This window comes from Poromitra crassiceps, assembly GCF_964638095.1.
Source record: "Poromitra crassiceps genome assembly, chromosome: 29".
NCBI classification, from domain to species: domain Eukaryota; kingdom Metazoa; phylum Chordata; class Actinopteri; order Beryciformes; family Melamphaidae; genus Poromitra; species Poromitra crassiceps.
Window position 1 is genome coordinate 11,090,121 of NC_139641.1, and position 19,598 is coordinate 11,109,718.

Genomic DNA, 19,598 nt, shown 5'->3' on the forward strand with positions numbered 1-19,598 from the left:
ACCTTCGCAAACAGATGCGGGATTCCCTCAATCCTGTACCCAATCTCAGACTGTATTCTCTAAATCGCACACCAGCTATTTCTGTCTGTTTGTTTGTTGCTCCGTGAGGTTACAAGCGCCCCATGCATGCAGCAGGCTGTTTCGCCAGCCGGAGTCTGGCAGGAGGGAGGAGGCGCAGGCAGCCTGCACTGCGCTGAGAGGACAACTTTTAACAAGAATCACGAAAAGCCCCCAAACTAAAATGAAAAAGGGACTATATGGCAACTTGGACGAGGGAATGACGTAGAGAAATCTTGCATTGTGTTACCCCAGAACGGGGGGTTTGTCGTATTGTGCGGTGTGCTGCTGTAACGAGCCCATGCCACTTTGCTCTCGTAACGTAGTTTAACACACTGCCATAGAGTTACATGCAGAAAAATAATTAAATTTCTAGTTCGCCACTGAATTACCAAATTGATATAACTTTCAACCATTTTGAGCAAAGCTCTTTCCAAACAGGCCACCAGCGTTGGCTAGTTGTTGATATTTATACAGATATGGCCCCTTTCAAATAAATTATTTTTGAGGCAGTAGGCAAACTGTAATGGCGTCGATTTCCGAAAAAAAATCTGGACTTCAACACAGCCAAAGAGTCCAGTATAGACAAGAGCATATGTCATTTCTTGGTTTTTTCCATAGGTATTTTCAAATCACTGTTCTAATACATATCTAGGGGGTTAGTCCCCCTTTAACATGTGGTTTCTGCCATCAGATTGTATTTGATCACTTCAGCCTGATTCCATTTACACCTGGCGTAAACATGCATTTTCTGCAATCTGATTGCAATCAGATTGCAGAAGTGGTTGTCCTCTCAATCCGCATAAAGTTGCTGTATCCAGATTGAGAGGACACATTGCATTTTACACTTGTGTTCAATGTGTACACAATAGGGGTGTCACAATATATCGTCCCACGAAATTTCGCGATAGTAAAACGTCACGATATGTATCGTTGAGATGAAATCTCATATCGCAAAAAAAAAAAAAAAGACACATGAGAAGTTAGACAGGAGAGAAACCATTCAATTGAGTTTCTGGCAAAACTGTTTACTTGACAGGAAAAACTGAAGATGCATAAAAAATAGATTAAGAAAAGTCTTGTTGTTTGAGTTTGAAGAAAAACTGAAGATGCATAATGAGAATTTATACTGCTGAGAAACCTTTTAGTTCAAAGTAAATCTAAGTGACGGTGTAACTCATTCTATTTCAAGATAAGCCTTATCTCCAATCTCATGTTTTTTCTAGTTGTTATTGTAATAACAATTTCCCACAACAGCATGTTTTGTATTTGTGCATTTCAAATAAAATACTACTTTTCCAGTCATATATTGTCATTATTCAAGTTTAATTTTTTTTTGTTAAAATCGTATCGTATCGTTATCGTGAACCCAGTATCGTGATACGTATCGTATCGTGAACTGAGTGTATCGTGACACCCCTAGTACACAATGCATCCCCTGACCACCTCCGGAGGCGGTTTGGCCGATCAGATTGCAATCCTTCTTCAATGCGTTTTGGGGGGTGTTTACACCTGGCATTTCAAGTGATAAAACACAATCTGATTGCAATCTGACCACAGAAAACGCATGTTAGCGCCAGGTGTAAATGGCCTCAGAGAGACGATGTGATCAAAAAGCGCGGTTGTACGTCACTCGAGTCGATGCCGCTGACAATTCACGTTGTCACAAGTGCGATAAATCATTCACTAGTACAGGTGGAAACCACTTAGCCCAAGTGCACCAAATACAAACAGAGATGGTTTTCCACAAGCTAATCGCATTTGATCTGTCAAAACGCCACCCGGTTCACCTCCTCGCTCAGGTATGTTATGTCAACGAGCAGCATAGCACGCGCACACGGAGTTAATTATAAAAACACGATTTATTTTTATTTTTATTAATAATTATGCGAACACGGATGGTTAATGATTAAGAGTAAAAATTATCCAGCTGATTGGGTGTGTTCCAATCTGAAACAAATTGTCAGAGCATCATCTCAGCAATTCAGAAATGCAGTTTTCCTTTCAGAGTGGGAGGTGGGAGGTGGGATGTGGGGGGGGCGATTTCGTGATTTGGGGGCAGCAGACAAATAGTGTGTTGCTTTATTCAGGGGCATATTGAAATTAGTTATCAGAGTGTTTACTCCCCTATTTTCAGTTCAACTGTATCAATGAGGAGAAAGCTACAGTAGTTAAACTACTCACTTTGGATAGTTTACCCACCTCTGTATTTACCACTACACCACTGTTTATATGCTTTTCCTAACTGAATGTTGGTATTGGCAGTGGTAGATTCTTATATAATGCTGGAGATTTTAACACGTTGAGTGCCATGGACGAGATATCTCGTCTTACATAATCCAACCGTTGAGTGCCAAAGACGAGATATCTCGTCTTACATAAACATTTTTTTTTTTTGACGGTGGGACATCAATCAACCCCTTTTACGTCTTCTATATCAATATTGGAGGAAGAGAATGTGTATAATCTATTTTACCGACCACTAAGTGGCGACAGTTCTCTCCAGACAGAGAGAAAGCCAGTCCGCGGGAGAAAGCCATTCTAATTTTCAAGGAAATAGCTGGGCGAAAACTCTTTCGATTTCACACACACACACACACACACACACACACACACACGCGCGCGCGCGCGCGCGCGCGCGCGCACACACACACACACACTCGAGTACCTTTGCGCATAAATAAGACCAGAATCGCAAAAGCTTCTTCGAAGCTCTCAGCCGACACCTCAAGAAACGAACGAGCCCGTTTCCAGACTCGCCCGAGAGCCGCCAGCAGCAGCAGCCCAGAGGAGCAGCAGCAGAGCGGAGTAGGCTGCCTCAAGATTGGAAGAAGGGGATCGCGAAGGAATTTCTCTCCCGTGTCTAACCCCCCCCCCCTCGCCTCTCCTCTCCTCTTCCCCGCTCCTGCGATTCCCTTCTATTTTTTTGGGATCTGTGAGGCAACAGAAACTCGCCTGTGACAAAACACTGCAAAGCCACACCTACGGAGGGAGGAGTTTATAGACACACACACACACACACACACACACACACACACACACACACAAAACAGTATACAGACTTGCCCAAGGGCACCCATAATCACAGGCACGTGAGGTGGTTCTAAAAATCCATTTATCTCAAAACTATCTGAAAATCTCTGAAACCATGCTGTACTCAACGGCTAATATCTACATAACTACTAACTCTACAAACTAACTCTTTTAGACAGAGAAAGCACACATTCTATTAGTTTTTTAGATGATTGGTGTTCACGAAGTCTTAACAGAAAAGAATCCTCGGCTCTTGTAAAATGAGCCAGAATCCTAAAAAAAAAACCTGGCACAACTTACCTACAGCATTGAAAAAACGGCTGGCACTCAATGTGTTAATGAATAATAAAAACACATCCCAAAGAAAAATATCGCTTCCGGCTTACAAAGAAGAAATGAGCACAAAATTGAGAAAGGAGTTTTCCGCACTGGTATTTTAATTCCCAATTTTCATTTACAAGCACATCAAATTTAATTGAATAATGGATAACGGATAATGGATAACGGCCCGTTTTCTTTTCTTTCTTTTTTTTTTTTATCAAAGAAAAACGGGAAACGACTCGTTTTTCGTTTCACAATTTCAAAACGAAAAACGGATGGCCGCCAAAGTACACGGGCCCCCAGACCCACTTCTTTTTTCTCTCTTTAAAAATAACAAAAAGAACCGATAAGAGTACCGTTAAAGTACCGGATCGATAAGCAGTACAGATAAGAGTAGTAGTATCGTTAATTCCTTAACGATACCCATCCCTAGACTTATAGAGCCGCACACACACCATTGCAGTGAATCCGGGGTTATACCCGCCAACGTGCCATCCATCCACTCCAACATGGATTCCTAAGGAAATCATCGTGCGCGCCATAAAGACGAGCGAAAGGGAATCAATCTAAGCAGAAATCATTCGCCTTCAACTCATCAAAAGTGTAGATGGAAGCCGGGCGTGTAGATCAGCATAACGTGACAGACACACAATGAAACAGAGCCCCGGTGACTCACACACTGATGACTCACTGTGTGTGAAACTACTCCCATCTACCCCTGCTTCCCCATCCCCCGCCTCTGTGTGTGTGTGTGTGTGTGTGTGTGTGTGTGTGTGTGTGTGTGTGTGTGTGTGTGTGTGTGTGTGTGTGTGTGATAAGCCTGAACATACTAATTGCCCTCTGCTGTAGCTGCCGCCCGCCTGCCTGGCTGTAACAACATCGCCCATGGTCCTGCACCCTCACCAGTTTACTCATCACCACTCCCTTTCACATTATCACAACAGCGCTCCTATCTCCACATGTTAGCCTCCTATTAGCCTCCTATCTCCACATGTTAGTCTTCTATCTCCACATGTTAGCCTCCTATCTCCACATGTTAGCCTCCTATCTCCACATGTTAGCCTCCTATGTTAGCCTCCTATCTCCACATGTTAGCCTCCTATGTTAGCCTCCTATCTCCACATGTTAGCCTCCTATCTCCACATGTTAGCCTCCTATGTTAGCCTCCTATCTCCACATGTTAGCCTCCTATCTCCACATGTTAACCTCCTATCTCCACATGTTAGCCTCCTATCTCCACATGTTAGCCTCCTATGTTAGCCTCCTATCTCTACATGTTAGCCTCCTATCTCCACATGTTATCTCCACATGTTAGCCTCCTATCTCCACATGTTAGCCTCCTATCTCCACATGTTAGCCTCCTATCTCCACATGTTAGCCTCCTATCTCTACATGTTAGCCTCCTATCTCCACATGTTAGCCTCCTATCTCCACATGTTAGCCTCCTATCTCCACATGTTAGCCTCCTATCTCCACATGTTAGCCTCCTATCTCCACATGTTAGCCTCCTATCTCCACATGTTAGCCTCCTATGTTAGCCTCCTATCTCTACATGTTAGCCTCCTATCTCCACATGTTAGCCTCCTATCTCCACATGTTAGCCCCCTATCTCCACATGTTAGCCTCCTATCTCCACATGTTAGCCTCCTATCTCCACATGTTAGCCTCCTATCTCCACATGTTAGCCTCCTATCTCCACATGTTAGCCTCCTATCTCTACATGTTAGCCTCCTACCTCCACATGTTAGCCTCCTCTCTCCACATGTTAGCCTCCTATCTCCACATGTTAGCCTCCTATCTCCACATGTTAGCCTCCTATCTCCACATGTTAGCCTCCTATCTCTACATGTTAGCCTCCTATCTCCACATGTTAGCCTCCTCTCTCCACATGTTAGCCTCCTATCTCCACATGTTAGCCTCCTATCGCCACATGTTAGCCTCCTATCTCCACATGTTAGCCTCCTATCTCCACATGTTAGCCTCCTAACTCCACATGTTAGCCTCCTATCTCTACATGTTAGCCTCCTATCTCCAAATGTTAGCCTCCTATCTCCACATGTTAGCCTCCTATCTCCACATGTTAGCCTCCTATCTCCACATGTTAGCCTCCTCTCTCCACATGTTAGCCTCCTCTCTCCACATGTTAGCCTCCTCTCTCCACATGTTAGCCTCCTATCTCCACATGTTAGCCTCCTATCTCCACATGTTAGCCTCCTATCTCCACATGTTAGCCTCCTATCTCCACATGTTAGCCTCCTATCTCCACATGTTAGCCTCCTATCTTTACATGTTAGCCTCCTATCTCCACATGTTAGCCTCCTATCTCTACATGTTAGCCTCCTATCTCCACATGTTAGCCTCCTATCTCCACATGTTAGCCTCCTCTCTCCACATGTTAGCCTCCTATCTCCACATGTTAGCCTCCTATCTCCAGATGTTAGCCATGTTTACTCACCTTGTTCATCATTTGACCCAGCGGATTGACAGGAACTGTAAATGAATGTGTTTAAGATCCTCTGTGGAGTATAGACCTTTTCACCCGGAACTAAGTTGCTAGGCAACAGTTTGCACTTGATGTGATGTCACGGTACCAATAATTCAGTAGTCGGTACCGGTACTAGTGAATTTCCACGGTACTCGGTACCAATTTCGGTACCACGGTCAAAAAAAAACAGACTGATATTTCTTCAACATATTCTCCTTTATTAAAGTATGCAACCATTTCCAATGAACAAATGGCATGTAGCCTTCAACTTCAAAACAAAACAATGTGCTTCTGCTTACTTCTTACATTCAACTCTGTATGGCAGTGAGTACAGACAGTGCAACACCAGTGGCATGTAGCCCTCAAGTATTGTTTATTGAAAAAAAAAATCAATACCCTCTAGGGGTGTCACAATATATCGTCCCACGAAATTTCGCGATAGTAAAACGTCACGATATGTATCGTTGAGATGAAATCTCATATCGCATTTTTTTTTTTTTTTTTTTTTTTTTTTTTTTCAAAAATAGACAAAGAAACGTCTTTGTTTGTTGAAGTTCAATGTGTGGAAAGTAGTTCAGTTGAACAAGTCTCTGAAGAGACACATGAGAAGTTATACAGGAGAGAAACCATTCAATTGAGTTTCTGGCAAAACTGTTTACTTGACAGGAAAAACTGAAGATGCATAAAAAATAGACTAAGAAAAGTCTTGTTGTTTGAGTTTGAAGAAAAACTGAAGATGCATAATGAGAATTTATACTGCTGAGAAACCTTTTAGTTCAAAGTAAATCTAAGTGACGGTGTAACTCATTCTATTTCAAGATAAGCCTTATCTCCAATCTCATGTTTTTTCTAGTTGTTATTGTAATAACAATTTCCCACAACAGCATGTTTTGTATTTGTGCATTTCAAATAAAATACTACTTTTCCAGTCATATATTGTCATTATTCAAGTTTAAAAAAATATTGTTAAAATCGTATCGTATCGTTATCGTGAACCCAGTATCGTGATACGTATCGTATCGTGAACTGAGTGTATCGTGACACCCCTAATACCCTCGGTACCATGCAAAAACTGGTACCGTCAGTACCGTAGCAATGTAGTACCGACGAAGTACCGAAAACCGTGACAACACTAGTTTGCACTCCTGTCAGTTGTTGTCCCCTGCAACAGGAAGTAGAGCAGCTAGGGCCAATTCAGAACGTTTATGTTGTTGAGGTGAAACGGTCAATACCGTAATATTTTCTTAATATTTGACACGCACATTTTTTTTGTTTTGTTAAAGGGTCCCGTTTGTTGATGGGAAATACTGATCCAGCATCTTCTTCTTCCTCTTCCCGTCTGCAGGTCGGCCGTACCGCGGCAAACCCAGTGACATGTGGGCTCTCGGTGTGGTGCTGTTCACCATGCTATACGGACAGTTCCCTTTCTACGACAGCATACCTCAAGAGCTCTTCCGCAAGATCAAGGCTGCAGAGTACTCCATCCCAGAGTGAGTATTTGTCCTGTGTAAAGCTGCGTTCACACCGACCTATTAAAGTTTTTCGCTGGCATCGAGTTTACATACAAAGTCAATGCAAACGAGCGATTGAGCGTATATTCGCCCGGGAGAAAAATCGCTGGGCGTCCGAGCGACAGAGACAGAGCGATAGGGAGAAGATTCGCTCGTCGCCCGAGATGAAATATCCCAACTCGAGCGAAATTACGCTGGCATCAGTCGCTCGCTGTTCAACGCTGATTGGCTGCCGTGTGAGAGTGAGTCAAGGATCACACTGGCTTGGAACAAAACGCTGGTTTATTGTGTGGCAACAAACCACATTGACAGCTGACATGAAGTGAAGTCTGTACTACCGGTATAGAGCTTGCGTTAGGAGCACGCTGATAGGCTTAGCTTGTAAACCACTACGGTGGCTCAGTGGACAAATATCATGACATTGCGTAACGTTATAGCCCCCAGATGTCCGTCAATTCTTGTGCCTGTTGACGAGCGATTTCAAAGGGTTGAATCATGCGACAGAGAGAAATATAAATATCTCGGTGTGAACACAGCTTAAGACCTTTACAGTACTCCATCCCAGAGTGAGTATTTGTCCCGTGTAAGACTCTCCAATGTTGCATGATGCAGTAATATGGTGCAGCAACTCTGAGGTGACACTTATGAGCAGCATACCTGCAGCTGCTGTGGAAGTTGTCATAAGTTTTGTCTATAATAACTTCACACGAGGCCTAAACAACAACAATCGCTAAATGCAACAGCTGCCGTATCAAAATAAAGGATGCTGGATCGACCACATCAAACTTTATCACCTGACACCTGACAGCTCAGTCATGCTAATGACAAAGATAATGTTAGCTCATTCGGACGCTTAGCAAACATGTTAGCAGATGTTAAAACACGCATTACAACCATAAGGAATTGAGACCTGACTTGGACTTGCAAAAAATGCCTTGTGCATCTCTGATAGTCACTGTATGTACAAATTAATGATTTATTTGAGTGTCATGCCACCTAGTGGCCCATCCCTCATGGGATTATATATGACACTGCATTTTAATTGTATTGATATTGACCATTTTGATGTGTGAACAGACGCCCAGTGACCAGTCTCGCCTGTTTTGCGACATTTATTTACCACCATTAAAACTCAATTTTTAAATTAACATCGGACAAATATTTTTCCCGTCCAGCGCACAGGATTGCTAGTAGAATTGACTTGGTTAAGGCACACTCCGTAATTCAAATTGGAATATTATGATTCTCAAATTTACATTTGAGAATGGATTTGCTTTGCATTAAGTCGGAAAAAAATAGTGCTTGGAAAAAGTACTTGATAAGTGATTGAATTTCATCTTGTAATGTCTGTATGAACCCTGTAGTAATACCTCTGCAGGGAGGGCAAGGGGTTCAATGTTGAGGGGTGTCACGATACACTCAGTTCACGATATGATACGATACACGATATCGGGTTCACGATAACGATACGATATTTTAACAATATTTTTTTGCGATCGATTTGTAAGTTGAGGGGGCATCCTCCACGCTAATTTGAGTCATTTCACCATTTTCATCCCCCGTGTGTCTGTAACGTCCCTCGTCTGTTCAAACAAAGCAATGAAAAGGAGAGCGAGCATGCAATCAGATGCAGATCAGTGCCACCATGTTCAGCTTCTTTTTCTCACGATATGAGATTTCATCTCAACGATACATATTGTCACGTTTTGATATCGCGATATATTGTGGGACGATATATTGTGACATCCCTACTGGGGACCCAAGGAGTGGGGCGAACGGGCACTGCACTAGTATCTTGAAAAGCACATTGTATGAAATGTATTGCTCATAATATAAATCCATATCTCTGTCTCTCTCTCTCAGGGATGGGCGTGTATCAGAGAACACAGTGTGTCTAATCCGTAAGCTGCTGGTGCTGGACCCTCAGCAGAGGCTTGCTGCAGGGGAGGTACTGGAGTCCCTCAGTGGCATTATTGCCTCTTGGTAAGGGCTCCACCTGCTGGCTGTTGTGAGAACAATCACACAGAATTTCTATTACTAGATGCCATGAGTTGTTTAGAACCTTTCTGTTGGTTGTATAACCTGATATTGATTTTCCAGGCACTTTGATTGGATGTAATGTATATAAATTACATGTAGCCATACAGTGAATGTATATAAGCAGGGCCCCGCGGAGGTCTTAATACAACAAATACACATATTTTATGTTCTTAGAATACACACACACACACCACAAAGTTATTATGTATTCAGTATGAATGTCAGTATTATAATAAAATGTTTTATTAAATTCAAGTACATAAGTAGCCTAAATAATTATAGGGCTTACTTACCATACTGATTTTCCAATATATCGGTCATACTTTTGACAGGATGGCAGTGAAGTTGGCATTAAATTTAATTCTAAGTGGTATTAAAAATGTCTTAAAAAGTCTTACATTTAACTTGGAGAACCCTGGGGGGGTACCCTGATAAGCATTCAAAGATTTCAGGCTCACAATTGTCAAATCAACCTTGTTGGTGTTTACTTTGTTTCTATCACAGGCAGTCTGTTTCATCGTTGAGCGGTCCCCTCCAGGTGGTGCCGGATATCGATGACCAGGTCAACCACCCGGAGCATCTGCAAGAGGTAAGATCCTCGAGGAGCATGGCGTCCCAGACTTGTGCTCGTAGTCTGTAGGCCCAATCCAATCCAAAGAGCCACTCAACTCGTCAGTTATCAGGAATCAACAAACCATGGACTAGTGATGGGCATCAATAATCGAAAATCGATAATTGATCGTTAAGGAATCACCTCGATCATGTGGAATCTTTATCGATTTTTTTTTTTTTTTTTTTTTTTTTTTTTTATCAAATAGATGTGCTGAAAGAATGGATTTCACTACGTGGTCGCAACCAGGTGAGGGCACAATCTAGTTTTAGGAGACAGAAAACTACGGGGGTGGGCGGGGCTACGGGGGTGGGCGGGGCTGCAGCCAGCGGCCGGAAATGAAGCGGAAGCAGAAATGAAGACCGCAAAGCGGGGTTTTGATTTGGACCATTTTGACTTGAGACAACTTTTGCACGGTTATGCCGCATATAAGTACAACATGGCCACGACGCCAATGATCCGTCACTTGAACAGCGTACATCCGAGCCTGGTTAACGTACGTTAACGTGCGTTCGTGTCTCACCCAGAGTGCTCATCTTCCTAAACAAGAATCAGTAGCTGCTGGACGCTGGAGTTAACGTCACTTTGTTGTTTATGAGTGGACACTAGTCACCACCACTGCCCTTTAATATGTGAGTCACTGTTATTTGTTTTATGAGGCTCTAAAGCTTAATTTATACTTATTATAAAGTGTCGCTCAGCACATGGTCGCAGACGAAAAATAAAGTGTCGCTCATGGTGTTGCATTTATACTTCAGAGGACGTTCGCCTCGTTCCACGGTCACGTGACACTCGAACGCTATAAGCAGACAGCCAAGAGAAGAGAGGGAACGCACAGTGAAACCACCTCGGAGGCAAGATGTAACATACTTGAATGCAGCCGCATATAAACGACACACAACCACACAACTCACCTCCTCTCTCTCTGGGAAATTGGTCACAATGTTCTTAGTCATTTTCACGAAGTCATACATATACTATGACGTAGTCAGCGACACTAGACATTTCACCAGGTAGCAGACACTGCTCGAGTGTCGACTCAAGTCCTCATTTCTGTCGGCGACCGTTTCAAAAGTGTCGGCAGACGAAGCATAAATTGGGCTTTAGTTTCCCATTCAGCAGAGTTAGCATTTAGCTGCTAGCCCAGACCAGGCAGACAGGATCGGGGATTTAACCCCCACATTATATATATATATATATATATATATATATATATATATATATATATATATATATATATATCACTAATGCTTGATGCATGGCTTGATGCTAATATACCATGATGGCCTAAACAAGTTGTTAGAATTCAAACTCAAAAAGCTCCAGGCACATTGAGCACAAATCCTTTATGTCTCCCTCCTCAGGCCAAGGTGACGGAGGAGTCTTCACAGTACGAGTTTGAGACCTACATGCGTCAGCAGCTGCTGCTGGCCGAGGAGAAGAACACTATCCACGAGGCCAAGAGCTTCCTCAGCAAGCGTCAGTTTGGCAGCATCCCGCCCGTCCGGCGCCTGGGACACGACGCCCAGCCCGTCAGCCCCCTGGACGCAGCCATCCTGGCACAGCGCTTCCTCCGGAAGTAGACCCCCAAACCAGCCCGTCCCCAGACTCTCTGGTCCTCCCTCCTCCAGGGGGCGTGAGAGACACACGGGAGTCCAGAGAGGACTGAGGAGGAGAAGCCCCAAAAACTGAACTCACTTAGGCTCAGCCCATACCTGGGGTTGTGGAGCCCTCATGAGTGGGGCTTTGGGCAAGCTAAGGTGGAGCAGGCCACGAGGAGGAGGGTACCAGAACAAACTGCTAACCTGGACTTCACTCCCCCAGTCAAATGTAGTGGGGGGGGAAGCCTGGAGAAACATCTGAACCAACCTCAGTTAAATCTCACTGTGCAACCAAGCGAACGGCACAGACGTACAGGGGCTACCCACAATGCTCTGCTCTGGAGTGTTGAAGAGACTATGAACCCCATATTCCTACTGTAACACCTCCCCCCCCCCATCTACTCTGGATCCCCCTGAGCAATACCAGGACCAGAATCATGTAGCAACCCCCTTCCTAGCTGTCGATGGCATTGCCTCAAGTCAGATCACCAGATAACACATGTCCACTCCTCTATACCTCCATCCCATCCTCCCTCCCTCCCTCTCTCTCTCTCACTCCTTCCTTCTCTTCCTCTCTACTGTTTTCCCCCATATCCCCAAAAATGATCTCGAGTGGTCTGGCCTGTAAACTATGACTTCAAAATCAAATCTACCTCTGTCTCTCCTCTCTGTCAGTAAACCATGCTCACTGTTCCTGAGAAACGCACGGGATTGTAAAACGGGGAGGTGTTCATGTTTTCTGTCCGAATGATAACAGTTTGAAAACCTTTCAGTGGGTTTACTCCCAATCACAATAAGCTTTTTCCCCCCACATTAATAATTAATAAGTAGCATTGAACCCCTTCTTCTGACATTGAAGATGCTGAATATCAAAGTATGTGTACGAGCATCCTTTGATATTTCCAGAATAGAGACAGTCCGCATATCTGGGAACGCCCATACAGGCTCTGGGAACGCCCACAATAGACGCTGGGTTAGATGGCTTCAGCCTGGCTGGGGGCGGGGTCAGGGTGGGGTAAATTACCCCCGTTCTATCCATTCAGCAAAGTTAGAATTTAGCTGATAGCCCAGCCCAGGCAGACACGATCGGGGATTTAACCACCGCAGTAAACGCACATCTGAGCAGACGTCTTGTGTTCTGCTCTAGAACCCCCAAACCTGTAGTTGAGAGCCGCAGCACCGTCTTTTGGTGAGTCAGCCCATGAGATATATGGGCGGTTTTACCCCACTCGCGCGCCAGCCGTTTAACATTTTGTGGGCGTTCCCAGACGTGTGGACTGTCTCTATGCGTTGTCTCTTTGCTTTTGCTCATCCTCCGTGTAAATCTATTTTTTAGCACCTAGGCAGCTAGCGTCGGATACCTGGAAGTCACAATGCCAAGAACTGAATGGGTGAAACCACGTTGGATCCTCCATGCCAAGGCGTGTCGGTGGTAACACACTTTGCTCAGTGCCATTATAGTGAAGATCAGGCACTGTCGTTATTTCTCTTGCCAAAAAATCATGTCTTTGAAATATGATTGTTAGCCAAGGAACCGATACCTCCAGCCTCATTCACAATCAACTGGCTTCCAGGTGTTACGACTTCCCCTGTTTCTCTTCATCAAGACAGACCATGGAACAAGTGTTTTCAGTATGAATGTCAACTGTTATGCGATGCTTTATTGTGTGTGTGTGTGTGTGTGTGTGTGTCTCTCTCTCTCTCAGACCCTTTAAGCTATCCCCCAGTCTCTTCCTGTCTGGCCTGCAGCAGTGGTAGACACTGTGAAAAGCACACAGCAGGCTTAGTTAAGACGGGGCTTGACTGAACCGCTCAGTCAATCCCGTCGCCATTCACAAGCCCCTCTCTTTAGCTCCACTCGTACACGCATGTATGATCTCACTCACTGAGAGACTAGCTGGACCTGGTGGTAATCGATAACTGTCATATTTCATAGATACGGAAATTATTCAAACAAATCATAGGTTTTAAGTTGAGTCGGTGGGTCCTTTTGTCGATGCATTATCATCTTTTATCAAATGGATTGTCTCAGACGCGGCAAAGCTACTTACTAACCTGTGACTCCATGAGGGGTCTGTCTGCACATGGCAACTTGCCTTTTGCGTATCGGCGTCTGCTTTAGGCTATCTTCACTTCTATATTTATATCCAAACTGATTGCATGAATAGAGGCTCAGGCCCTATTTCCAAATGTCTCGTCATACTACTTCCTCTTTTCCTTCATGCGAGTTGATTTGTTATTTATTCATTTGTGTCGGCTTATTCCCCCCCCCCCCCCTCCCCGAGCTATTGGCGCCATTAGCGCAGACGGAAAAAGTCCCTTCAAATGCGGAGATAACATTTGATCAATATTTCATAGACTTCATTCACGTCGATGAAACGAGCCCCGAATAGCTTTGCTCTCGCAGCTTTTAACCCGTTGATACCCGATGCAGCATTTGCGTGTGTATCCCTCATTTGTGTGCGTATCCCTTTAAGACCGCGGTCCCACGCCGTGGTCGACGCGCCGCTGCATTCGGTGGGCTACACGGCCCTGGTGGGAAACAACAGCGAGTCCTGGGGCTGGGACCTGGGCCGGTGTAAACTCTACCACGACGGCAAGAACCACGCGGGCAGAACCTACCCCGACGACACCTTCATAATACCAGACTCGCTCTTAGTCGTCTTGGACATGGACGAGGGGACGTTGGGTTTCATAGTGGACGGACATGATCTAGGGGTGGCGTTCAGAGGACTTAAGGGCAGGAAGGGGTACCCCGCAGCGAGCGCCGTGTGGGGGACACTGCGAAATACGAATCCGGTACATAAACGGACTCGATCCGGAGCCCCTCCCCTCTGATGGACCTGTGCAGGCGTTCAGCGCGCGGCGGCTCTAGGAAGGGACCGCCTGAGCGAAATCCACGGACCGCCCCCACCCCGCCTCTCTCGAGAACCACCCGCTCTACCAAGGACGGGGTCGACGACCGACCCTACGCACACAAATGCATCGGGTATCAATGGGTTACGGAAGAAGTGTTTGCAGTTCTACTAGCTTCTTTTCAAATGTTTGCTGCTTTAGCGACTGCGTTTTATTTCCTTTTAAGCCACCACCTGTCCCCCCCCCCCCCCCTTAAATCTTGCCATGTTGCCACTTCCTGTGGTCAACTTCCTGTAAGCTACACTAATAATGAGACTGACTTTTGCATAGTTCTATTTTTACAGAAAACAAAAATGATATTCACACATTCTCTTGATTTACAGGAGTGATGAGTGTTTTTACCGTCATCACCCTACATCACCATACAAGGCTGCACTGTCTGGTCAGTATGTAAATATGCGCCATCTCGACTGCGCCAGTCGTATCGTATTGTAGCGCCCCGCCCAATGAAACGATACCAACTTCGTTTAAACCGATCGACGTGCATTACCGCCACATTTGGGAGGCGACAGAAAATGTAACGACAACTGTTGGCGTTTCTCCCGCCTCGATGTGAATTCCATGGGGTATAAAGCAGTATTGTAGTAGTGTAGGTTGCTCATCGGAAAAGGGCGTTGACACGAACGCCGTTGCCGTCAATGAACGCTAACGTAAAGCGATCGTCCGTGGCAAACGTCTGACGCCATCTTCCATGAGGCCCAGTATAGCCCCAACTGTTGAATAGTAACTATAGGCTCGATAGACACCTTGATATTAATATATTATCTGTCTCCCCTTATCAAAAAGTGTTTCACATTCTCGCTTGTGATCGTTTTACCACCTTCATTGGTTGTTTTACAGAGTATTGGTCCAATGCAATGTTCTGTGGACTGAAAAGCATGGACAGTGTGAGGTTTAAAAACTCTTTGTGAACGATGTGACTTGCATGATTTTGGACGTGCAAAGGTGTGCCACAACAACCACTACAAATTTGAAAATAATTTGCTTCTTTTGGTACTAAAAAAAATGATAAGAAAGCTCTTTTCCTCAGTTGGATGACCGATTAAATGTAAATTTTTATTTTTCAAAACGTTCAATTTGTATGATTTTCACCCCGAATCTACAATGTTTAGTCTTCAATATGTAACCAATATTATTGGACTTGCTGACTATTTCAACTGGAAACTAGGTAACGGTGTAGATATGTGGTGGTAGATAGTTGAAACCCAAATGGGATAATGTGTTGTAAGCTGCTTGGTTGGACATGGGCATCTAGATACAAAAAAGAAAAAGAAAAAAAATTGTACAGATGAAAACACGTTTGTATAAAAAAACATATTTTTGTACTTCATCAGATCTCTACATGCATGTCAGCAATAAACTTTGATATGGAAACATTACTTTTTTTGATGTCTTTTTTTTTTACATGACCTGATATATTAGCTGACAGTGAGCTGTGATTTTATATATATATATATATATATATATATATACCGGTATGTATATGCGCTGTGCAGCAGCGTAACACTTTATAATAACATTCAGTCATAAGTCATTTATAAATATACATTTGTAGATTATTAATAGGTGTTAATAGTTAATAGTTTTGTGCAAGCTTCCCTACTACTCTCACTTTTTCTCTCACTCTCTCTCCCTCCTCGCCTGTTCACGCCCATTTTCTCTGTCTGGAGAATTCGTTTCCATGTTGCCAAACACTATTGACAGTTTGAGCCTTCCCGCAGACGGCAAACCAAGCAGTTTTATTAGTGAACGTGTATTGACGATGCGGTGCAGGATTGCCCTGTGTAGTATCACTGATAGTTGTTTGAGCACATTGCTCCAGCTGTAAACAACGCTATCTCGGTGAGTACTCGACCAATTTGAAAAAAATATGTCACGATGAGTCCCTTAGACACATACAGTGTGATGAGTCCCTTAGACACATACAGTGATGAGTCCCTTAGACACATACAGTGTGGAAAATAGATGAGTCCCTTAGACACATACAGTGTGGAAAATAGATGAGTCCCTTAGACACATACAGTGTGGAAAATAGGGTTCCAGGTTGAAAAAAAAACGAAATTCTCCTTTAAGCTCTGTATTTTGTGACTGTTAATAGAAAAATGTTGAGAAGTAGTTTATTTTGGGGATTACATACTGATTATTTTCTCTTCATGTCCATCCAAAATGACACTCCAGTGCAAGATTTGATGCAAAGTCCTGTGTCTCTGCACACCACTGCCTAATAGTTCCTCTCATTGCCAGCAGGTGGGGCACTTTCTCAAAAATGGAACCAAAGAAAGGAATAGAAGCATTATTTCTTGTGAAGCATACTGAATGTGTCTGTGCCGTTTCTGTTGACTTTAACATATTTTCATAAATGTGTTGACTGTGGAGTCCTCAGAAAATGCCCACAGGTTTACCAATGGTCTGGAAAGTGCCTAAAAAAAGAAGAAGAAAAGTAGGCTACTTTTGTAAAGAGGTCGTTAAAAGTGCTTGAATTTAACCTACCAGAATCTCTGAGTTTGAGCCTTGTGTGCTCTGTCATCTCAAAATTGCTGGGCCAATTTCTTCCTCTATACAGCAGTGTTGGGCAAGTTACTTTCTAAATGTAATATATTACATATTACTAGTTAATAAGTTACTTTACAATATTACTGTCTGAGTAGAGTAACTCGTTACTTATTACACTACTTTTGCATTACTTTCACCAAAATAACTGCAGTAGCAGAATGGCATCGCTGCCCCGGAACAACCCGAAAAATAATTTCAACCGTCTTGAAGTCAGTGTAAACAATCCAAAATTCTAAATGTTATCTTTTTCCTTTGTTATTGACATCTATAGTGGTTATTTGCATAAAAACACACAATTTGATTAGGAAATGAGTGTATCTTTATTTAAATATGTGCTTTGATCAAAGAAAATGTAACTCAATTTGTAACTTGTGTTACTTGACAAAGTAACTGGTATAATATTACTGAAATCCTATAAGTAATAAGTTATATTACTGAGTTACTGCTAAAAGTAATATATTACATGTAATATATTACTTTTGTAATGAGTTACCCCCAACACTGCTATACAGTATCACTCTCTGCACTGTGCTGTGTCATTGCTGGTCAAGATCGTCATGCTGGAAACACAATTGCATTCAAAGATTTATGTGAATGGCATAATTATGTGAAGATCTGTCAGTCCCGTACGGCCCGTAGTTTTGAAATAATGTGTCCTTGAAAAGCAGTGTTGGGGGTAACTCATTACAAAAGTAACATATTACATGTAATATATTACTTTTAGCAGTAACTCAGTAATATAACTCATTACAATATGATTTCAGTAATATTATACCAGTTACTCTGTCAAGTAACACAAGTTACAAATTGAGTTACTTTATTTTTTAAATCAAAGCACATATTTAAATAAAGATACAATCATTTCCTAATCAAATTGTGTGTTTTTATGCAAATAACCACTATAGATGACAATAACAAAGGAAAAGGATAACATTTTAGAATTGCGGACGGTTTACACTGACTTGAAGATTGTATAAATTATCTTTCGGGATGGTTCCGGGGCGGCGATGTCATTCTGCTACTGCAGTTATTTTGGTGAAAGTAATGCAAAAGTAGTGTTATATATGTAATGAGTTACTCTACACAGAAAGTAATATTTTAAAGTAACTTATTACTTTCAAATGAAAGTAACTAGTAATATGTAGTATATTACATTTTGAAAGTAACTTGCCCAACACTGTTGAAAAGTGCTTGAAATCCATCATTACAAAAGAGTGGAAACCCTGTGCCCAGTGTCTTTGAGGCCTTTGTTGCAGATCTATGTGCTTTTTGTGTGTGTCGCGAGATCTCCTAAGTCTATGTTGGTGAAGTGAAAGTTGGACGTAGAATCTGAGTATGTGGATAATATAGTAGACTCTGTGTCTCTAGGCAACCTGAGTCTTGCGGTGGTGAGTGTGGTTTTGGATCAGGTCGAGGTAGACATGCTCAAACAGGAAGCCTCCTGCTGACTCTGACAGCACCACGGGACCCTGTGGGCCGGTCTGATCCCCCCGCCTCACCTCGCTCCTTTGAACACAAACACGCCCTCTTCACTAGCGCATTAATTCCATTAGAGGCAGCAGCGCGCCTGCCTGCCAAGAGACACACAGAGACAGACACACACATGGAAGCCTCATCATTAGCCGGCCTGTCAGGCACACCGAATTGCATTTCAAATCGAGACTAGGATTGGTTCGTTTCCATGACTACGGCATGTGCACAAAAGTTGTTGCGTGGACACACACAACAAACAGTATCCTACACAGTGAATCTGCCATTGATCACTTTTCACATCACACTGATGCCCACTATTTATGGATGCATTTGGGTGCCCTGGTAGTGCAGCGGTAGATTCCCTGCCTACCAACACGATTCACGAAGGTTGTAGGTTTGAGGCCCCGTGTTATGAGAGACAGTCCGCATGTCTGGGAACGCCCACAAAATGTTAAACGGCCGGCGCGCGAGTGGGGTAAAACCGCCGATATATCTCATGGGCTGACTCACCAAAAGACGGTGCTGCGGCTGTAAACTACAGGTTTGGGGGTTCTAGAGCAGAACACAAGACGTCTGCTCAGATGTGCGTTTACTGCGGTGGTTAAATCCCCGATCGTGTCTGCCTGGGCTGGGCTATCGGCTAAATTCTAACTTTGCTGAATGGATACAACGGGGGTTTTTACCCCACCCTGACCACGCCCCCAGCCAGGCTGAGCCAGCTAACCCAGCGTCTATTGTGGGCGTTCTTAGAGCCTGTATGGGCGTTCCCAGACATGCAGACTGTCTCTATACAGGCACAATGCAGGTGGGAAGCCGGATTAAGGGCATGAGTCCTGGTCGCTGCGCTGATGCCTCCATGCAGTTTGGAGTTTATCCAATGGGCTGTTTGAAAGGTTTTCAGAAGCCCACGTGTCATAGGAATTTCTCAACCCATAGAGGAGCATAGATTTCAAGATTCAAGGTGTTTATTGTCACTACGCCTCGTGTGAAAGTCTCAG

At 43.6% G+C, this 19,598-nt stretch overlaps 1 protein-coding gene across 1 annotated transcript in view; it reads left to right on the forward strand.

Annotated features, from left to right (window-relative positions):
• stk40 (serine/threonine kinase 40) overlaps positions 1-15,941 on the forward strand; it is a 57,283-nt gene extending 41,342 nt beyond the window's left edge. The window contains exons 8-11 of the mRNA XM_083662532.1: positions 7,242-7,386; positions 9,271-9,390; positions 9,952-10,036; positions 11,422-15,941. Of these exons, the coding sequence (XP_083518658.1) occupies positions 7,242-7,386; positions 9,271-9,390; positions 9,952-10,036; positions 11,422-11,640 (569 nt within the window). The 3' untranslated portion in view covers positions 11,641-15,941. The remainder of the gene's footprint in view (positions 1-7,241; positions 7,387-9,270; positions 9,391-9,951; positions 10,037-11,421) is intronic.
• Positions 15,942-19,598: the final 3,657 nt, after the last annotated feature.